At 37.8% G+C, this 19,578-nt stretch overlaps 1 protein-coding gene and 9 non-coding genes across 10 annotated transcripts; 4 read left to right on the top strand and 6 right to left on the bottom strand.

Moving 5' to 3' along the window:
• The first annotated feature begins 7,588 nt into the window (after positions 1–7,588).
• On the top strand, positions 7,589–7,800 carry F57G12.8. The gene has a single exon (NR_072246.1). It is a non-coding gene; the product is annotated as an Unclassified non-coding RNA F57G12.8 (non-coding RNA).
• F57G12.10 lies at positions 7,633–7,775 on the bottom strand. The gene has a single exon (NR_072247.1). It is a non-coding gene; the product is annotated as an Unclassified non-coding RNA F57G12.10 (non-coding RNA).
• Positions 7,801–8,225: 425 nt separating the features above from the next.
• Positions 8,226–8,375, bottom strand: F57G12.14. The gene has a single exon (NR_072245.1). It is a non-coding gene; the product is annotated as an Unclassified non-coding RNA F57G12.14 (non-coding RNA).
• Positions 8,376–9,050: 675 nt separating this feature from the next.
• Positions 9,051–9,275, bottom strand: F57G12.11. Its single transcript, NR_072244.1, has one exon. It is a non-coding gene; the product is annotated as an Unclassified non-coding RNA F57G12.11 (non-coding RNA).
• Positions 9,276–12,484: 3,209 nt separating this feature from the next.
• On the top strand, positions 12,485–12,634 carry F57G12.4. The gene has a single exon (NR_072243.1). It is a non-coding gene; the product is annotated as an Unclassified non-coding RNA F57G12.4 (non-coding RNA).
• F57G12.3 lies at positions 12,525–12,744 on the bottom strand. The gene has a single exon (NR_072242.1). It is a non-coding gene; the product is annotated as an Unclassified non-coding RNA F57G12.3 (non-coding RNA).
• A 518-nt stretch (positions 12,745–13,262) lies between these two features.
• On the bottom strand, positions 13,263–13,407 carry F57G12.7. Its single transcript, NR_072241.1, has one exon. It is a non-coding gene; the product is annotated as an Unclassified non-coding RNA F57G12.7 (non-coding RNA).
• Positions 13,408–16,278: 2,871 nt separating this feature from the next.
• On the top strand, positions 16,279–16,586 carry F57G12.6. Its single transcript, NR_072240.1, has one exon. It is a non-coding gene; the product is annotated as an Unclassified non-coding RNA F57G12.6 (non-coding RNA).
• F57G12.12 lies at positions 16,279–16,586 on the bottom strand. Its single transcript, NR_072239.1, has one exon. It is a non-coding gene; the product is annotated as an Unclassified non-coding RNA F57G12.12 (non-coding RNA).
• Positions 16,587–16,857: 271 nt separating this feature from the next.
• On the top strand, positions 16,858–19,445 carry F57G12.1 (uncharacterized protein). The gene is made up of 2 exons (NM_001392859.1): positions 16,858–17,214; positions 17,674–19,445. Exons 1-2 carry the CDS (start codon positions 16,874–16,876, stop codon positions 18,044–18,046), a joined length of 714 nt encoding a protein of 237 aa, NP_001379094.1. The 5' UTR covers positions 16,858–16,873; the 3' UTR covers positions 18,047–19,445.
• The last annotated feature ends 133 nt before the right edge of the window (positions 19,446–19,578 follow it).

The raw sequence follows: 19,578 nt of genomic DNA, 5'->3' as shown, positions 1-19,578 counted from the left end.
GCCAGTTCACTTGTCAACCTTGCTAACCTGAGGATGCTTGCTGAAGAGGCTGATGATTGACGCATTTGACAACGGGTACATCTGCACCGAGTACATAGTCTCTAGTCAGAATTACACTTGAACTCTTTGGCGTTTATAATTAATATATACATTCTAAAGTTGGCCGGAATACATTAATGAGAACTGAATTTGGAGATGAATAATAAGACATGGGTAGATATGAGATCAAAGATCTAGTTTTTCAACATATTTTTTTGTATATTTTTAAAAACATTTTTTGAAATAACAGATAGGCATGAATTTTGAAGCTATGTTTAAAAAAATAGTTTACATTCTTCTTGGAAAACAAGTATTATTTTTCTTTTATCAAAAATACAATTAAAAAAAATGATATCTTAAGTTACATTTTTTTAGAAATATTTTATATTCGTCTTGAAAAAAAAACAAATTTCTAGATAAAATTGAAGTTTAGCTGCAAAGTATGCTTTCAGTTTTTGTAGTGTTATATAACATTTGACTTATTTTTTAGAATCCCTCATTCCAAATACATTCTTGCCGGTTACATTTCAGTATTGTCAACAAACGAGGAAAAAAATGGTGGAACTTGAAGAACAAATATTTGACACCTTTGAAGTCTATGTTTGAAAAGGAGAAGGCTGCGAGGCTCAACTTCTCGCGGTTTCACGTAACATATTGGTTTTCTTGCTCCCAACTACCCGGCGTCGCGTAGTGTGAGTTCAAGAGGGCGACACTGTTTGTAGAAGTTGTCGCCGGTCAAAGAATAGTTAGTGTGTCAGGTAGAGGCTTAAGAAACTCCCCTGGCGCAGTGCTTGATCTTTGCATTTGATTGGTCTTTTGATTGAATGAAGGGGCATTGGATTGAAGTAGGTTTAATGGAGGAGGATAATTGCAAATGAAACACTTAAGAAAGTGGAGTTTTTATGACTGCTGCGACCATTTAAACATGACAATTGGTGATTAAAATTAAACTTTTGGATAAGACCAATACACAAAACATTTTGTAGAGTGGAATATCATCTCCAACATAAATGCATCTCGAAAAAATTTGATTTCAAAAAAAAAAACGGAATAAATTGAATATACGTGAGTGAACGCACACCGGAATAATGAAAACGTAACATTTAAAAACTAGAATTTTATGATTTGAAAAATATCGTAATGTTTTATTGATATAAAAGTGATGGTGTTTATTGAAAAGAGATAAACCTCCCTTCCCTCTTAAATAATGCAAATTAGTTATTAAATCACATATTCTTACATCTTCAGTTCACCTGTCTTTTTTGATTCAAAACCAATAAATTTCTCTGTCAACGTTTTCAGAGTCTGATTGAGCACGATTGCTGTTCCCTTACATCAACAATATTTTTTGGAAGATAACACGACAGTGAGAGCAAAAACCAAGTTTATTTTTGGGCAAGTAATAAATTTTGTTCGGTTTTGAGAAAAGCAAACTCAGATTTTGTTTTGTTTTCGTAAAAAATTGACATTTCTGGGTAAATATGACATACATAATTTATGAATTCTAGTTTTAAAATTGACATTGAGTATTTCCTGACTTGTGTCTTAAGAATGATTTGTATATGATTTATGTTTTCCAGTAAAGCTTTTCCAATTTTTATATATTTCTCAAGGTATTTAACGATCACATTCTCTGTTAATTTTTTATTGGATAATTTCAAAATCAGACTTCGTAGAATTGTCTCGAAAATTTATATTGCTGTTCAAAAATTCAATAAAAATATGGTTAACTTTGAATTTTCGCCAGCTTCTCTTTCTAGCAACAGCTGGAAGTTAGTTTATATTCATTTATTTCTTTACTTTCCATATTAAAGTTGTTTTTCGAGCTTTTATCATTGAGTTACTTGCATTTTAAAAATTCACTAAATAAACTATGATTATTCACTTGCTCTTATATAATTATTATTGTCTTCATAAACCTTTTCAATACATTTTTATTAATTGAAATACTCTACGAAATTCAAAGTTTTCGGTCAGACTCCCTTCAATGATTTCTCCCTCGATTCTCACTTTTCTCTTTTTTAATTTCTGTAACGCTGATCTTCGATGGCAGTTGATCATCATTCCCATTTCGCATCCCATTCATCACGAGGAACCTTTTTTCTTTCGTTTTTTTCCAAAAAAAAAAGTCACAGTGGGAGACTTCGCATTCTATTCCGGTGCACATGACCCTGGTGCCAGGAGCCAATATTACAACTGCTTCTGGGCGCTCGGTTTTTTGTTCATCACATACCGGCTGTTCTCTGCCGACTATCCTATTGCACAGGCTCAGCTGTTAAGTGTTGAAAGAACACTGTTAATCTTGTCGGAACAAAAAATAGCTGGAGAAAAAGACGAAAAAGAGAAGAGTTTGCGATTAAAAACCAAAACTCGCTGTGTCATTCTCCGTTTTTCTTCTACACTTTTCTCAAAAACCCCTGGGTTTATGGTTTATGACAATGAAGTGATTGACTGGTTTGATGTTGGAACACTTCTCCCATCAAACACACCCATTTCATTTTTTTTTTGGAATAACGGGGCAAAAGTCAATGTCACATGTGCTTGGGACAAGACTTTCATACTGTCATGTAGTTTGCTACTGAGGCGTTCAATTTCTTGATATGAGCCCCCTGAAAGTCGTCACAAGACTTTCTACAATGTCATATCTACAAAAAAGGAAATTAAGAAACGCAATTGAATTCGTTTCAAAAAAAAAGGAAAAAAGATTTGGTTGCGAAGCGAAAGTGTTAGATTCTGTGATTGATGGGCTAAAATAGAGTGTAACATGATAAAATAAACTCGTCTTTAAATAAACTCGTCTTTAAGTTGCACTCCCTTACCTCTACATTTTGTGTTACTGGGAATTTCTTGCAAATTTCAATTTATAATACAAACCCCGATCTTTCTTCTTTGCCGTCAAATTTCTATTTTTCCACTCGCCCTTGCGCACGGATTGACCCTTTTTCAGAAATTGAAAAGTTTCTCTAGGTGCGTATGTGTGTATGTGTGAAACAAAATTTAGAAACTTTCGGGAAAATGGAAAATAGCAGCGGTGGTCATGATGTTCATGAGATCAAAAATACAACATCGAATCTATTCACTCATGTATACATACGCACTCATCTTGAGAGTTTCGGAAGGAAAAAGTGGAACCTTGTTGCTAAGTGAGAAAATGCAATTCTCACGGTTTTCTTTTAAAAATAAATAAACAAGTGACACGGGTACTTGGTCGCTGGAAAAAAGTGTGAGCTTCTGCCAGTTTTTCTGAAAAATAATATGAAAACTGATAAACTTAAAATTGCAACTTACGTAGAATTTATGAATAATTTTTCTGACCCAAAAGGACTTCAAAGTAAACTTTGCAGATGCAAAATTTTACAATTTTTTAAAATAGAATACGCTTATTTATCAAAAAAACAACACCCCTGTTCGGGCTCTAAGACATGATTTTTTTGAATTCAAAAAATGTTATTTTAGGCAAAAAAAAAGACACAAACGCAATAAATTCAATTGATACACGATCTATGTGATAGTCGTGTTATAATCTCTGTATTGTATCTACAAAAAAAATCTTTGCAAACCGTTTTTTTTTCTTCGGAAGAACAGGTTGCATCATACAACCCCATTTCCACATGCAATTCTAAACGGTTCGTTATCATATATCCCCCTAATCACTAGAGTATCTTGAAAAGCACCCATATATTCTAGGTCGTCGTCTCTTTTTCTCGGAAATTATGCTAATCGTCTCTTCTCTACTCATTTTTCTCAACCGTCCCCGTTGCCCGCCGCGCTTGCTAATTCAACATTCATCATTTTCTCCTACTCCTTCATAATTGAATTGAGATCGAGATGGTGAGAAAAAGAAAATGAGAGAAAGTCGTGTTGCAACCAGCAGAGAGCTTAAATTAAATGAAACAAGATCGAAAGGGAGATAAAATTGCACTTTTTCATTTCTTTAGTTTCTCTCCACTGAGTTTTTCAATTTCCAGAACAAGAAAGATGAATAATGAAATAAAATGAACTTCGGTCGCTTGTCATTTGCACATGTTCAACTACTTCTTTTGCATCTTTCCTCAACATTACATCTCTAATGGGATTTAGAATGAAATGGATGTACTTCACTATTCCTCATTCTTCCTATTTGGGTAGAAATGAGAAAAAAAAAGTTTGTTCAACGATCACAATGGACTCGATTGTATGCACAGGCGGCGTGATACTGTCTCAATTGTTGATCAGATGTACATACCACGTCTTGAGAATGATTTCTGCAATTATATGAGTATGAATGAAACTCGGAAATACAAAATTGTCGCTAGGCCAGACAAAATCAAATGACAAACTGATAATGCATTTAGTTTTATATCATATAACAGTTTTGAAAGTAAGTACACAGGGTTGGCGAACGGGGAGACAAAGGATTATTTTTGTGCAAACAATTGAAAATGTAAATTCAAAAAAATACAAATAAAATTAAGCTAATTATAAAAATTAAAAGCTGAAAAAACTCCATATTGTTTGTGTTTAAAAATATTTCGATGTGTCATTAAAGATTGAGTACCTTTCCTACTAGCCGTAATTCATTTCTACCTGTAATAAAAAATTCTGTACAAATATAAAGAAAATGATAATTGACTGATAACGATTAAAAATTTTTGAACTCTCGGCTCAAGGTGACAAGCTCACGTCGTACCTTTTCAGGACTGTTAGATCTACAATAACAATAGCATCGAGCTGAAAATAGCTTCAATTGTAGTTATTGTAGTTTAGCTAATCATTGAACCCTGGTCGCATTGAGCGGGATTTCTTTTGCATCAAATCTGCAATTTCAATTCCAAAATCTCTAAATCCGTCCGGTAACAATCCATTTGCACCAGAATCATCATTAAATTCCAACATTGATCCGGATTATTCGAAAGATTAACTTTGCAGAACCCCTACGCTCTTTTTTTTTCTGGTCGTCCAATTGTTTTGAATCATTTTCTCTATCTCTTTCTCACTCCCGTCATAATGACCAGTATTGGAGGGGTGTTTATCGCCGTTATTGCATGCGTTCGACCATGCCAACCTTCTTGTTCCAAAAAAAAAATAGATGAGGACACATACACGCGATCAAGAAAATTCTAGAGTACCAGTAACAACGGAGGGATAACGAATTTTGGGCAGCTGTGGACCAGCTGTCCTTTATTCTCCAGTTTCTCTGTTTTATCCTTCAAAAAGACTGGGCCAGAACGCGAGGGTGTTTCCTTTTTCCATTTCTCTCCGACAATGCCATAAAAACTAAAACGTGGTGTTAATTAGGCACGGGGCTATTCCATTCATCCGTCTGACGGCAAAAGGCCCCAATTTCTTGGCAGCCACTGATCAAAGACCAGTGTAATTGAGAACGGGTGGTCTGGGTCTGACAAAAAGGTTATTGAAAGATGAAATTGCTTTTGGACTACAAACTTTGCTCTAGTGGTTTTTGTTTTATATTCGTCAACCGCTTTCGGAAAACAATGGAATATTTTTGAGAAAAAGAAATTTATTCCGTTAGTATTCACATTTTCCAACGTCAGAGCTCGGTGCACTTGGAGCCTGAGGGAGCTGTTGGGAGCCAGTGCAAAAAGTGCAAGTCTGGAATACGAAAGCAACAAATGACGTTCCGATATCCATCCATCTTCCTCCACTCTTTGCACATCAAACTTTTGCCAACACTTGTCGGTTTTAGACTTTGGATTTTCATTTTCATCATTGAATCGTTAGAAAGGAAAAAACCTACTCACATTTCCACACGGTTTACAAAATATCTGGAAACGTATTTTAATAAAAACCAGCAAAAAAGGAGAATATTTAAAGTTTTTTTAAAACAAAACTATAGAGTTTTCACAAAAGTATCAATTTTTGTTTTCATATTACTTTGAAATTACAGAGGAAGTAGTGGCACAGATACTCAAAATTGCTTCAACTCACAAAAGGAGAATTACCGCAGATTTTTCCTATCATTCGTTTGGAAGTCGGAAAAACTTAAACTAGAGTTATTATTATTTAATTTTATGTATAAATAGTTCGTATTCAAATATTGCAACGCTTGGAGCAAACAAAACTTTTTTGGTGTCTTGAAAAGTCCAATAAAAAATTAACTCATTATGCTTACAGAATCTTTGGAGGTTTTTTTGAGATGTAATTTTCAACTATAAATTCCTAAAGAAATCATTTTACCATCCATGAGTGCATTTATTTTCTGGAACTTCCAAACACTTCCCATACATTTTGAAAGTTGTTTTGCGAAATGAACAATGCTTCTAAACTTCCGATAATTTTCCATTTCCGAAATTTCCAATTTCCAGTGAAAGTGGGAAAATGAAAAATTGGTCCATTTTGGCCCTGAAAAGGTTTTGACTGATTTTCGCCAAAATCACTTTTCTCTCTGTTCTTCTTTTCTCTCTTTTTTTTGCATACAGATGAGATCAGATGAGTAATAGAAGAAAAAGAAGAACATGAGGAAAAATTTCCGGATTTGAACTGTAGACAAAAATGAGTTTCACATGTAACCCTAGATCCTTATGTCTTGATCAAACTCTGTACATTCTCCCACCCCAAACACATTTGATTCTTCATCTTCTTCTTTTTCATCCCACTAACCCAAAAGTGTTTCATTCAATTTATGCGACACGGCGGTGGCGGCGTCCTCTCGGAAGGATTGCATGCTTATTGACTTAACGGACAAGCTTAACGCCTGGGCAATTTGTACGTACTGTTTGATCGATTTGTGATCATCAAAATAATCAAAAACGCGATGCGGCTCTTTGAGTGCATCATGAGAATGGGAAGAGAAAAGAGAGAAAGGGAAAATATCAGTTGATAGAAGAGAATTAGAATGATAAAGAAAGCGATCATTCATGCAAATATGATGCTACAAAGTTTTGGAAATTGAGTTGATATTTTGATATCAAAAATTGAAATTGTTGAGATTTTTGTTGAGAAGGGTTGGGATTTTCAGAGTTTGCTTTAAAAAAAACATAATATCAAATAAGCTTTGAATAAACAAATTACACAAATAAGCAACAATAAATTATTCTGAAAAATTATGACTTAATAATCGCATAAAAGTCTAGATCCCTTCCTTCTCAAATTTGTTTTGTTGTTGAAAGTTTTGATTTTGATTTCTTGGCTCGAACCGAGCTGTCCTCTGTGAGTGGGAAAAACACAAATCCGTGGGAACAATTCTATTTTCAATTTGTGCGTTGTTTTTCCCTAGCCGCTAAACTTTTGAATTTCAATATTTTCACCCAAAGATCAATGTTTTCGTTGCCAATTTGATCTTGGAATTTAAAATCTGGAATTTTTGATCAAAACATGATCTTTCTGAATAAAAAGTGAGTGATGCGCATCGAATCGTGACAACCATTTGTCTCCCTCGCTCGATTGGAACAGTTTTTTTCTCTCTCTCGCAGAAATTCTTTTATCTAAAATAAATTCACACTTTCTTTCTTTCTTCTCCAATTCCATGTTTTTTTTTCTCGTTCGCCAATTTTTTTTCCTATCTCAAAAATGGCACGAAAAGTGAGTGTCGACGTGTTGGAGGAGAAAGGCAAGGCAATCTAGGACGAGTACATTTTCAAAGTAAATCGATTTGCGCGCTCACTCAGGCGCAAACCTGTTGTGTTGTCGTTGATTGAGAAGACGTCAAGCGAGGTAATCTATATTGACAGCTCGTTGTCGCTTCACTAATTTACACGATACGGGTGGTCAAACTAGAAGTGACATCGTGGGGGCATAATGTCATGTTTTGGTACTACGTGCAAAATATTTGACCCTTCTTGATACTGACTAAAAGTCATTCAATGGCGGGTAGATGGTTGCGATGGAACTATTCTTGCAGCCTATTGTGGAGAATTCGAGAAATCTAAAATTTTGTTTTCTATTTGTTTTTGTAGTGGCACAATTTTGAAAACAATATTTGAAATAAATATTTGGCAAGATGAGAAAGTGCTTACCATTTTGTAGTCTTAGCCAAGGAAAATGTAGCAATACCATTTTTTTTTGAATGTCTCAGAATAAGCGTTGAGCAAATTTCAGATTAATTTTCCACCTCTCACCAAAAGCCAAATACTCAATTCATTTTTTTTTCCATTAAACCGCTGCAAATCATCCCATTAAATCGCCTGATAAGCAGCGGTCAAACTTGATGTGGCATGCGATGGAAGAATTATTAGACCCTCTCAAGATGATGTCTCATTCGGCCAAAAGTCAAATTGTTGCTTTGGATGTCTTTTGGCAAGCCCGCCGCCAACAATTACCCCCCTACATAAAAGTGCAGGAAACGGTTATGTGGCTGGCAATGAGCCTCCCGGCTACCAATTTCTCAGCTATTCATACAATTGCAATTTACTTCTCGCAAAAACAATCTTTGTTTGTGGGTTTCGGAAGTGGGACGCAAAGGAGAACAAAAACAGCGGTTGAGGAAAATTGAGCCCCCCCTCTCTCTTTTCCACCCATTCCCAATCAATCATAGTTATGAAATATGATATATTGGATTTTTTTCAATTTTCAGTATTTTTAGTATACATTCCAAAAAGTACATAAATGACAAATGAGGGGTTTTTGAAAAAGTTCATGTTTTCGTTAGTACATGCTCCAAAGACATGCTTTAAAAATAAGCACAGGAAACATTGAGGGTCGGTAAAATATTTTTAATAAAATCCAGAAAAATCGTTTTTTGACTTACAGATGACATCTATGAAAAACAAAGTTTATAACTTCCTCAATTTATTTTCAATTTTATTCCAATTACTAATCTATTTGCACCTGCCAGACAGAAAAGACAATTCCCATTTTATAAGAAAATTTTCAGATGTTTAGTAATTATTTCAAATAAATATTCAGACTACATAACACAATTTTGAATATTTTGTAGGTTGGTAGATTCAAACAGTGAGTGTTGATCTGGAAAAACTGTAGGCCCCTACAATTTTAACCATTTAGTCCAATTTTCGGAGGAAATATTTTTTTTGGACTGTAGAAATTCAAACTACAATGATCGATTGACCACCGAGTCTCAAGTGTTGCCAATTTTCTCAAAATGTTATTCTGTTGATTTTTTGAGGCCGCCCGTCGACCACAGCGGCGCCGACCCTTCTCCCTCGCTCGGGTCGACGGTGTCAAAGTAGAAATGAGAATCTGCCCCGGAGTGTTTGTGTGTTTGTATGCAAACAACGTAAGAGTTGAGGGAAGAGGGAGGAGGTGGACAAAAAGCGAAGACGAAAACATTTCAAATTTCACATTTTTGCTATGGGAACTGCGAAAAGCCTTCACGGACTCACTCGGCGTTCAAAGGCTTGAAACTCAATATGTTCTAGTCTTTATGGTGAGAGATCCCCCCCCCCCCAGACATTCGATACTTCAATTGAACAAGTCTGATCTTTTGCTCCGTGATCGGGTTTGGTGGGACTCAAGAGCAAACAGAAGGACGAGACAAGACGTCGGAAAACAATAGTAACTACGCTCTCTTCTACCTGTGCAAAAAAATTGAACAAAAACATTGACCCTCACTTTCCTTTCTTGTTGCTCGGCTTCCGTTTCTGGCGAGGGGTCAGATAGAATTTGCTTGACGAGCCGCTGCACTAATAATTGGGTTGGCTGGCCTTGTTTCTTGGTGGTCCGTTTTGTCCCCAAATTGGCGAAACGAAGTAGCGAAGAGAAGGAAAACACTTGACAACGATCTCCTGGCCTCTGAATCCTGAACAACTGGCGTCAATGCATGATGTCTTCTTTTCGATCGATCAACTCTTAAAGTTCACGTTTGTTGAAAAACAGAAAATAGGAAAACACAAAGTTTCCTCGTAGCTGGTGATTTACATCATTCCGTATGCCCGCCCGTTCGCCTCCAAAACTACTCTTTCTTTCAAGAACAGTAATTTGTCAATCATCCGGGGAGGGAAAACGAAACGAATGCAACGTGACAATCAGGCAGTGAAGAGTTTTCAATCATGCTTGCCATCCGTCCTTCCACTTGCCGTCCTTCGGTAGCCATCATATTTTGCCAAATGACGTAGTTTGAAAAAATACACCAAAAGAAAAAATCTTGGTGTGGACTACGTCTAGATGGCGAAGATGGAATAGAGTTGTATCAGTTTTAAATCGGAAAATGTTTGTAGACACCTTGTAAGAGGCTGATAAAAATTGTACTTAACGCAGTTTTGTTCAAGAAAGTAACGACACTATAACTTTCTTAATATAACCCGTAAAAGATCGCCTTTACTTTAAACGTCTGATTGAATCATGTTACCCCTGTCCCAAAATTTTGTTCCAGCTCCATCTGATTGGTAAAAAAAAACAAAGTCGGAACTGGCACGGCTAACCGATCATCATCGCATGTGGCTCGAGAACCGAACACACGCAGTTTTGACCGAGCCTTGATACCTGGGAGACTAAGTGATCAAGCATCAACGTAAATAACCACTATAAAACTTTCTCTCTCTTTATTGATAGCACATTGTAAGATAGTAAACGAAACGAAGAGTCTAGAATGTACATTGCTATTTGCTCATTACGCTATGGAAAAGGGAACCGGTGAGCCCCCCCCCCCCCATGTCTGTTTTCTTCCAGACGTCACAGAAAACAAGAAGAAAACAATTCGAGGTTTTTGATTTTTCAGCTCTTTCATTTTCTCCGGTTCCTAGTGGTTTTTAACACTTTTTACCAAATTTTGAAGCATTAATTTCCGATTTTCCATTATTAACTTTCCGTAACATGCAACAATGTGAGCATGTACTTTGCTTTGCTGCACACATGTACACATTCATGAAAAAGAAATCGAGATGCGCCCAGCGCCTCGCGAGAAAGACAGAGATCGTTTCTTACGATTAGTACTCTTCGCGCTTTTTGTCCCAGGGCGCGCGAAGAAGAGTCGGAGAATGCGTGGAAATGCAGCGAAAAAGGCATCAAGATTTGAAACCTCTTCTCACACAAGACTTCTTCACACTCTCTCTCGTGTTTCTTTTTTCAAGCTGAATTTGTTTTTTTTTTCGCAAAAAAAAAGTTTGCAAAAAATTTCAATACATAAAATATTGGCTCCACATTTTTTTCAGGAAATCTAACATTTTACTCCACTGAAATGGTTCTACTGATGAGACTTTATTGCTTTTTCTGAAACTTTTTGAAGATTCAAACATACCGGCAATTTTTGGAGCTTTTCATCAAAAAAACACAATGGAAGTATACTTTGCTTTTTTTCGTGAGAAAAGCTAATTTGGAAAATTTTGAAAAACGAAAAACCATACTAAGTCAACAAAACCATTTCAAGTTTTATAAAACCCTGAATTCCCAAATTCCCATGTATTTGCCAATGATCATTCTTTGAATTGTCACCACTTTGTGAAATGCTGTTGAATGCACCGGGTTCATAGAACGTTGCCCCCCCCCCCCCCCCGCGACCCCCCTTCGTTTCTCTTGTCTTTCACTCTCAATTCACCTCTCCCGTTGTACCGTATACCTACCATCCTGTCTATCTCAATCTCCAATTATGAACAATGTCCATGACCTTGCCAACGTTTTTTTTTCGGTCTTTTTTCCATTTTTCTTCAATGAGAAAGATAGAGAGAAAAGGCGGGATAGTTCTCGTTTGCCTCTCTCTCTTTATTCTTCTTTCAAGTGACCTTTTTACACTGGGAAATAACGACTGAAAGCGAAAACTTGAAACTTGAAAAATAATGGAAAATATATAAACAAAACCGCTATTGGTCTGTGATCAGAGATTTGGATATTATAGTTTATCGGGGCGACGGGTATGGTAACACATTGCAAAATCATAAAAATTTCGGATGCGAAACGCAACGTGATGCAAAGAGTATGAGAACCTGCCTGTCTTCTCTTGATCATCATCTTCTTCATCATCGTTGTATTTTTCGTCTTCTCCATCTTCTTCATCTCCCCATTCGCCGTTTCCATTTTATCAGCTGGCCTCGCTTTCTCTTTCACGAAACACAGACCCCCGGCGATGATGATGATGATTTCTCAATCCGAAAGGTGTCCCACGCTGTGATGGTGATACGGTAGGACCAGTGGTGGACTGATGGGCGATGGAAAGAGAGAGTGGAGAAAAGATTTATAGACTATTGTACCCAGACTTCTTTTTTGATGTCGACAAGTGGTAGAACCCCAACCGAAAATATGTCAGGGATTTATTTAGAGGTTTTGCGCGCCTCTGTGTGCCATGATAATTTATTCATTCGATGGATGGTGATGGAAGAAAACTAGTCTTTGACTTTATTGTAGACTTGAGCCGAGCTAAACTTTAATGATCTAGAATCGACTAAAAACTTCCAAATTTGTGAGGGCTGTTGAATCATAATTTCCAGGTGCGGCAAAAGGGTATCGTAATAAAAAGTCTGGCAACCAGCACCATCACTACCACACTACTATAAAATCTGGTTTCTTTTCTCGTCTCTATCTCCATCCCTTGTCTAGTGGGTGGCCTACTTGTTTTTAGTACAACGGCCCTGATTGACTACGCGGAGACAGATTGGACTGATGTGGCTGCTGCTACGTGAGAGTTTATTAGGCGCCTATAGTGATCTTTTGGCGACTATAAGAGATATTGAGCGGGAGACGGGAAGGGCCACCGGGTGTGGCTCTTACCCAGACAGCCCGTAGACATAGACACACGTCTGTTGTCTTTTCGTCTCATAGATGCGCCGTAGTTATTCGAGAAAGCCGTCCGCGCGTTAGTCTAGTGTAGACTTGAGCCTAGTCGGATTTCACAATTGAGTGGCGGAGCAAGAAGAGGGACACCGTGTGCAAAGCTCTCAAAAGATTATGAGATCATAACTCAAAACATAAATGTTGCAAGTTCACTACACGATTAGACAGAACAAGCCGATTTAGCGCTACAGTACAGTACAAAAGATAGACAATTTATATGTCAAAAAACGCGAGTTGGAAATGAGAATATCTATAAGCTCATTTTTGAATTCATTTTACTTATATTAATTAAAATTGCCAAGTTTTGAAGAGAGGTTATATTTTACTGGATTTGTTTTTAAAAACTGTAATGTTTCTAAAAATTTAAGTAAGTGTGTGACACGAAAAAGCATGGCTTCTAGATTTTACAGATACTAAGCCAATCTACTCCCTCTTAAGGCTCTTCACATCTTTCTGTGAGCTGGTGACGAGGGCTTGAATTATTCAAAACATCGCAGAGTCGCCCGAAATGGACCTTTTGTGTTTATCTGTTTTATATTCTGGTCGGCGAATCGAAAATGGAGGAATGAAAATGAGAGATGGAAGACGGAGAGTCCATCTGTTTTGTTTCTTTGTTTGGATCGATCGCGAGGCCCGGGCCCGATTTTTTCGCAAACAGCCGGCGAAGATTCAATGGTCTAGCGGAGATGCAGAGAATGAGAAGACGCAGAGGGAGGATAAGGGAGAATCGAAGGATCAATGATTTATTGGCTCCTATTCATTTCTTGGGAAATCAGACTGCGTCTGAAAATGTATATTCTTAAATTTCTGGCTAGTCGTTGTATTCTCATTAAATTTCTCGAAATTTATTAGTGCTCAATATCATTACATTAAACTTGTAACTGCGACTGGCAGTGCCACGGTCACCCCATCATTCTTCTATTCTTTTTATCAGTTTCAGAGGTTAAGTTATCAATCAAAATGTTGCGGTTAGTCCTTTCCATTTCTTGATATTTTTTCATTTGTGTCGTACTCGCCATTCACACCAGGAGGTACAAAGTTTGGACTCTTTTGTAGACAGTACATTTCACTTCTCGACTAATCCATCTTCGCCGAAAACTTGAGCAAACATATAAACATTGAATGGAGCAAAAGAAGGGGGGGGGGGGGGTAGTAGAAAAGAGCAAAAGAGGCAACATTTTCGTTTCTTCTTCGGGAAATGGGAAATGGGTGCCTCGAGCAAAGTCAGTCTCAAAGTCTATTTTGAAATCTAGTGTCTTGAGCCTGGAAGATTTATATCTTGCTCCACGTTAATTAGGCGGCGAATCACAAAAGAAAAAGCTCTTGGGGGTTCTTCGGGACCTCCGCCGCCGCCGCATTTCAATCAACGTCAGCCGCCGGGCACATTGTAGTTTCTCTAGTCAGTTGCCTACAGCTCTTCTTTCTTCTCGGCTCCTCGATCCCGCTGACCCATCAATGTACTGTTTGATCAGGTCTCATAAACCACATAAAAATTTTGCAGACAGATTTATGCTTTGGTTTTGACATAGATAGATACAAGTCACATAGCCTCTAATAGACGGATTTGATATAACAAACATCGCATTCAAAACTAGGTTTAAAATGCCGAATGTTGCGTTTTTGAACTGTCTGGCCCTCGTTTCTAGTTTCACATTGATAATGAATTAATAGCGCTGCGGGTACTGTACGTGTAAGTGTAATGCTTGTGTTTAGTCGGCAGAAAGCAGCAACTGCAAACCATTGATAACCGAATTTATGCACACTTTTGCTTTCAGACCTAGCCCGGTGTCCAAACGACACGGAATCATAGCTTTAACTGCGGCGCCTTGTCTTTCATCTTCTCACACTTGATTGTGCTAGGACACTTGCAACTATACTCGTAAAACCTGAGAGTAGGAACTAAGGGGAACATTCGAAAATAGAATTTTCCCGAAATTTTGTCAAAAAGCAGCACTCTGCGATCCAGCTGTTTGGAAATGGAAACTCAAAGAAAAACACATTTTCTTAAACCCCCATCGGCAGAAGGGTTTTATTGTTGTGTTTACGTGCCCGTCAACTATATACACACTTTTGGGTGGTTGAGTTACAAATCTTTCTTGTTTTCTGGTGGTTCTTGGTATTTGGTACCCTATATAGTTATTGGTACCCTATGTAACAGAAGTTTGGTGAGCATTTCAGCAACAACAACATTTAGTTTCAAAATTGAAAATTATAGGCATTTCCTGGTTCGATTATAAACTATTTTTTCTGTGTTTTGACGTTCGATTTCATAACACATCTAGTACTAGTTTTACAGTCTTGTTGTCTTTTTGTGACCGTAATCAAAGTGTATCAATCAAGCTGTGTATCTTTTGTCTCTGTTGTTCATCATTCTTCGTTTCATCCCGCCAGACTGAAAAATTGTGCAAGACTTGCAGAAACAAAATGACAACAAAAGAAGAAAGAGGATCGGTGTGAGTTGATAAGATTAGAGAATCCAAACGGTTAACGAGAAAAGTGCACTTTTCGAGACGAGTCAACTCTGCGAATCGGAGCAAAATTTTTGATGATAGTGATGATACGGGGGCACAGATAAATTGGGGACCAATTGTTCCGTTCATCTAGATTACTCCCAAGTTACACAAAGATCAGAAGCCAGGGTGTACTATACAAAAAGTGTTCGGTGTTGTGACTTGGTTCCAATTGACGGCGGCAACACTATATGTTTTTTTCAGACTTATCAGTAAAGCAAGAGGCTCCGTGCAGTCTTGTAATAGTTTTAGGAACAGAGCGCCGTTTTTGAATCACTTGACTCGCATAGACACATAGACTCTTAGGCTGATTGACACCTTTGTCCAAAACCCTCAACAAAACATTTCGCAACAAGAGTTTGTCGACTGAATTAGGTAGTGGGAAGAGATAGTTATCAGTCGTTTTCATCTTGTTTTGCGCTCCTTTCAAGGCACTTAATGCCAACTGTTATTTTCAATACATTACATCAGATTACAGATCATAGGTGAATATGGTGAATAATACAATACCGGGGCCGCTCTCGTTTTAGTGCTTACACAACATCCGGACATTAGACACCTGTGGGTAGACGCATTGTGTACGTGTTCGGAATCAGATAACCTCCCCATGTTGTATATTCGGAAGATAGTCATCTAACGAACAAAAATTATGATGTCATTTGATTGTACACCAACACCGCCAGATGGTGTCAGAAGGTGTCAAATGGAGATGAGAACCGGTGGTTTTCAAATGTTTTCTTGTATTTTTTATTCTGGGCTCCTCTTCCTCCCCAAAAGGCCTAAAATCCAAACTTGAAGAGTTTAGACGTTTGGGAATGAATAGCTGGGAAGACACCAAAAACCGCGCGACTCTCCACATTTCCTGCACTTGAAAGACAAGGGGAGACAGACAGAAAAAGGGAAGCTCCGAAACAAAACCTTCGCTATTAAATCTAAATATTACATCACCCTTGAACACCTACTGTAATCCTTCCTGTATGTGTGTATCTCCTTTTACTATTCACACCAAGAAACATCACCATTGTCATATCCTGCGTGTGTGTGAGTGTGTGTGTGTGTGTGTGTGCGCTCATTCTGATGCAATCTTCTGAGCCTTCTTTACCCAAGTCCCCACCGCCTCTGTGAACGGACAAGAAAAAGACACGCAGAGATGGTGACAGTTTTTCTGTACAGCATGCGAGACGAAGATGCGCAGAGACAAGGCGTGCATGTGTCTCTAACCTAGGCCCGAAAGTCTGGCTGGTGTCTCGCTGTCTGCTCTCCGCCATGGCCAGCCCCTTCTCTGCCGGCCAGGCCCTGCCCCTTTTCGCTTATTTATTGAGACCCCGCCCCTCGAGGCGAATCGCCCCCCGCCACTCGATTTATCGGTCCGCTGTGCCTGTGGAAGCGGCAGTCAGTCTTTAACCGGACAAGCTGCTCGACGACCGGGCCCGCTTTGGCGGTGTTTGGCAATTATAGGACTCTGACCTTTAGGATTAGATTGAAGGATTAGGATTAGCTAGGACTGTGTGTGACACATGAAAGATGTTTAATAAGGTTCACACTTATCCTATGTGCATTTCGAATCTTTGTCTTTTATGTTCAAACGCCATCATCGTTTTACCGTATACCTAGCAGCTAAGTATCAAAAAATATATTATATTTACAGGTGATTTGCTTCAACAATGAGCGCAGTTCAGAATAACGGGGAAACCATATTAACCAACAACAATATTGAAAATGGAGGAGCAAGGAAGCGAATTCTACGCAAACGTGTACCAACCCAGGTGAAGAAAGAAGTACAACAAGATGTTTTAATGAGCGGACCAACGGGTTACCATAAAAGCTGGTCAGTTATACAACGAGCGGTGGACTGCCTGATGACGGAGACTACTGTACCGGTGCCACTGTCTACAATTAAGAATCGTGAGCCAAGGCACTTGCCAAAACGCCGCATCGCTGTCAGTCTGCTCCGCGACGTACATCTCAACAATTTGATCTTGAAGACCCAAAAATTCCAGATGGAGTGAGTTCTTATTAAAATTTTCAATGATTGTCCAAAAATTCAATAATAGTTCAATAATGTTCGCACGGACTAAACAAAGTGGTCCTTCCTTTCTTTTCAATATTTTCCCACTTCATGCACGTAGACTTGCTACAATTTTGAAAAGAAAAGGGAAAAGGCGGCCTCTTCGTACTTTTCGCTCTCAGAATACATATTAGTAGCTGAGCGCAAGAAATATTTGTTCAATAATTGTATCTTCACAAGGAATTGAGAATAGAAGGAGATTGAAAGTTGACTTTTCTCCCACGCTCTAATATTTTTCAATTCTAGAACAAAGTTGAAATAAATTGTAGGCATGATAAAAACATAACTGGAATTTGAAAACTTGAAAAAAATAACTAATTATCATAGCGTGATCTAAGATTTTTAATTTTATTTTCAATCAAACATGACCCTAATTAACTAATTGAATAATTTCAGGTATGAGCAACAAGGAATGCCTTTCACACGCCAGGTGATCATCGATTATCCAACCGAGCGTCAGAGACCACGCAAAGAGCGTCATTACGAGTTCTGGCCATATTTCGAGCAACTCCCAGAGCTCGACGAGGAAGAGCAAATTGCGCCGGAAGACATCAAGGAGGAAGAAATTCATGACACTCTTGGATTCACTTCGGATAACTCAATTGAGCTCGCCGAGGAGTGCAAAGAAAATTCAACTTTTTTGCCAGCTCCACTCAGCGATGAGATCACCAAGGAGATCGCTAGCCTCTTTGCCCCAAAGAAGACTAAGCCAAGCAGCAGCTTTGTAGAGAAGTACATGAAGAAGGGACCATTCTCCAGAATCTTCTGAAGGATGTCATCTCATCTCCTGTATTTCGAAACGTGGATAGCGGGATCTGAATCTTTCCAACTCACAGCACACCATTCACCATTTCCGTTATAGTGTAGATCACTGTTTTCATACATTCTTCCAATTTAATTTCACCTCATTTTCTTTTATTTTCAGCACCCTAGTAGTTTCGAGTAGCAAATTCATATTTAAGCACCCACCCCCTTGAAAGTTTAGATTCCCTTTCCAATCTCTTTCCCTGTCTCCTAGACTATATCAGCTGTATTTTAAGCTTAAATGTTCATACGACTCAAACCTGAAAGTCCCGAAAAATCAGAAAATCTAAAAAATATCAGCTTTAACACACTTTTTCACACATCCTACCTATATTTTGAAATTCTCCTGTCTCATGCAAAAACAATTTATCTCATGCTTCATTTCGTTGTTCAATCCCCCAAAAAAATGTACTACTAACAAACGAGCCTCAATACTTTTGAACAAAAAAAAAAATGTTTTTAGAGTTAGTTGTAAAAAAATTGAAAAAATTTAGTAAAAAAAGTTAAAAAGGTTCAAACAAAAAATTATTTCCTTCAAACTATTTCGTTCTCTTTTTACCAATCATTCCATATATGTTGCTGGCCAAGTGTATACTCATATTTTGGTTATCTAGAATCCAATTTTTTACAACAAAAACAGTTCAAAAAGAGTCACAACGTGTGACCAACCCCTTTCTTAGTCTCTTCCATCAAATTCACCTGTTTTTGCTTCTTCGTACAAATCGATATCATTTTTGTGTGACTTGTTCCATCTACCCGCCGCAATCAATACTTGTACCTCAAACCCATCCTTGTCCAGAAGGACACAATTGATAACTATTCTTGTCCCATCGTTCTCGGTTATTTTCTGTCGTCGTCTCATGTACCCATTCTACATTCTCAGCGTGCTACCATTTTCTTGTTTTCTGGATTCGCCAGCGTCAGCAAGAGGCTTCTTCCACTCTTTGCATAAATGAATGCAATTGTACCTTTTACTCCGACTAGTTGAGTCAGCTCAATCTATTTTTGTTATGCTGCTTCTCGTCGGTTGAAAACACAATTCTTGCTGACGCTGTGAAAATCTTCACCCTTTTGAAACCTCCCGAACCGCTTCCCTTCCAAACGTCTGTAATAATAGTATAATTGTTGTTGATTGATCCATTCAAGCACTTTGTGATTGTATGTTGTTTCTACCTTTTCCAAATATATCTATTCGTTTTTTTTATAGTTGTCAATAAGCATCATGTTTTTAATGGTATTGTTCACACCACACACACAACCCACTCTTGGTCTCGGCTTTTTCTCTCTCATCAAGCTTTTTTCTTCATGTTATTGTGTTTTTTTAAATACTAATTCAAAATTTAAATGAATAGTTTACTGGGCAATTAAATGTTTGTATTCATTTTCCTTTTCAGAAGTTTCCAGAAAAAAGCTTAGGCATCGAACATCAAAGGAAAATAAGAAAACTTATGGCTTCAACCCTTGATTTAATAAGATTTAATAGCGTCCTTCTACACC

This window comes from Caenorhabditis elegans, chromosome X (assembly GCF_000002985.6).
Source record: "Caenorhabditis elegans chromosome X".
Classification (NCBI taxonomy): Eukaryota; Metazoa; Nematoda; class Chromadorea; order Rhabditida; family Rhabditidae; genus Caenorhabditis; species Caenorhabditis elegans.
Note: the sequence above shows the minus strand (reverse complement) of the source record. Positions and strands in the feature narration are given on the sequence as shown.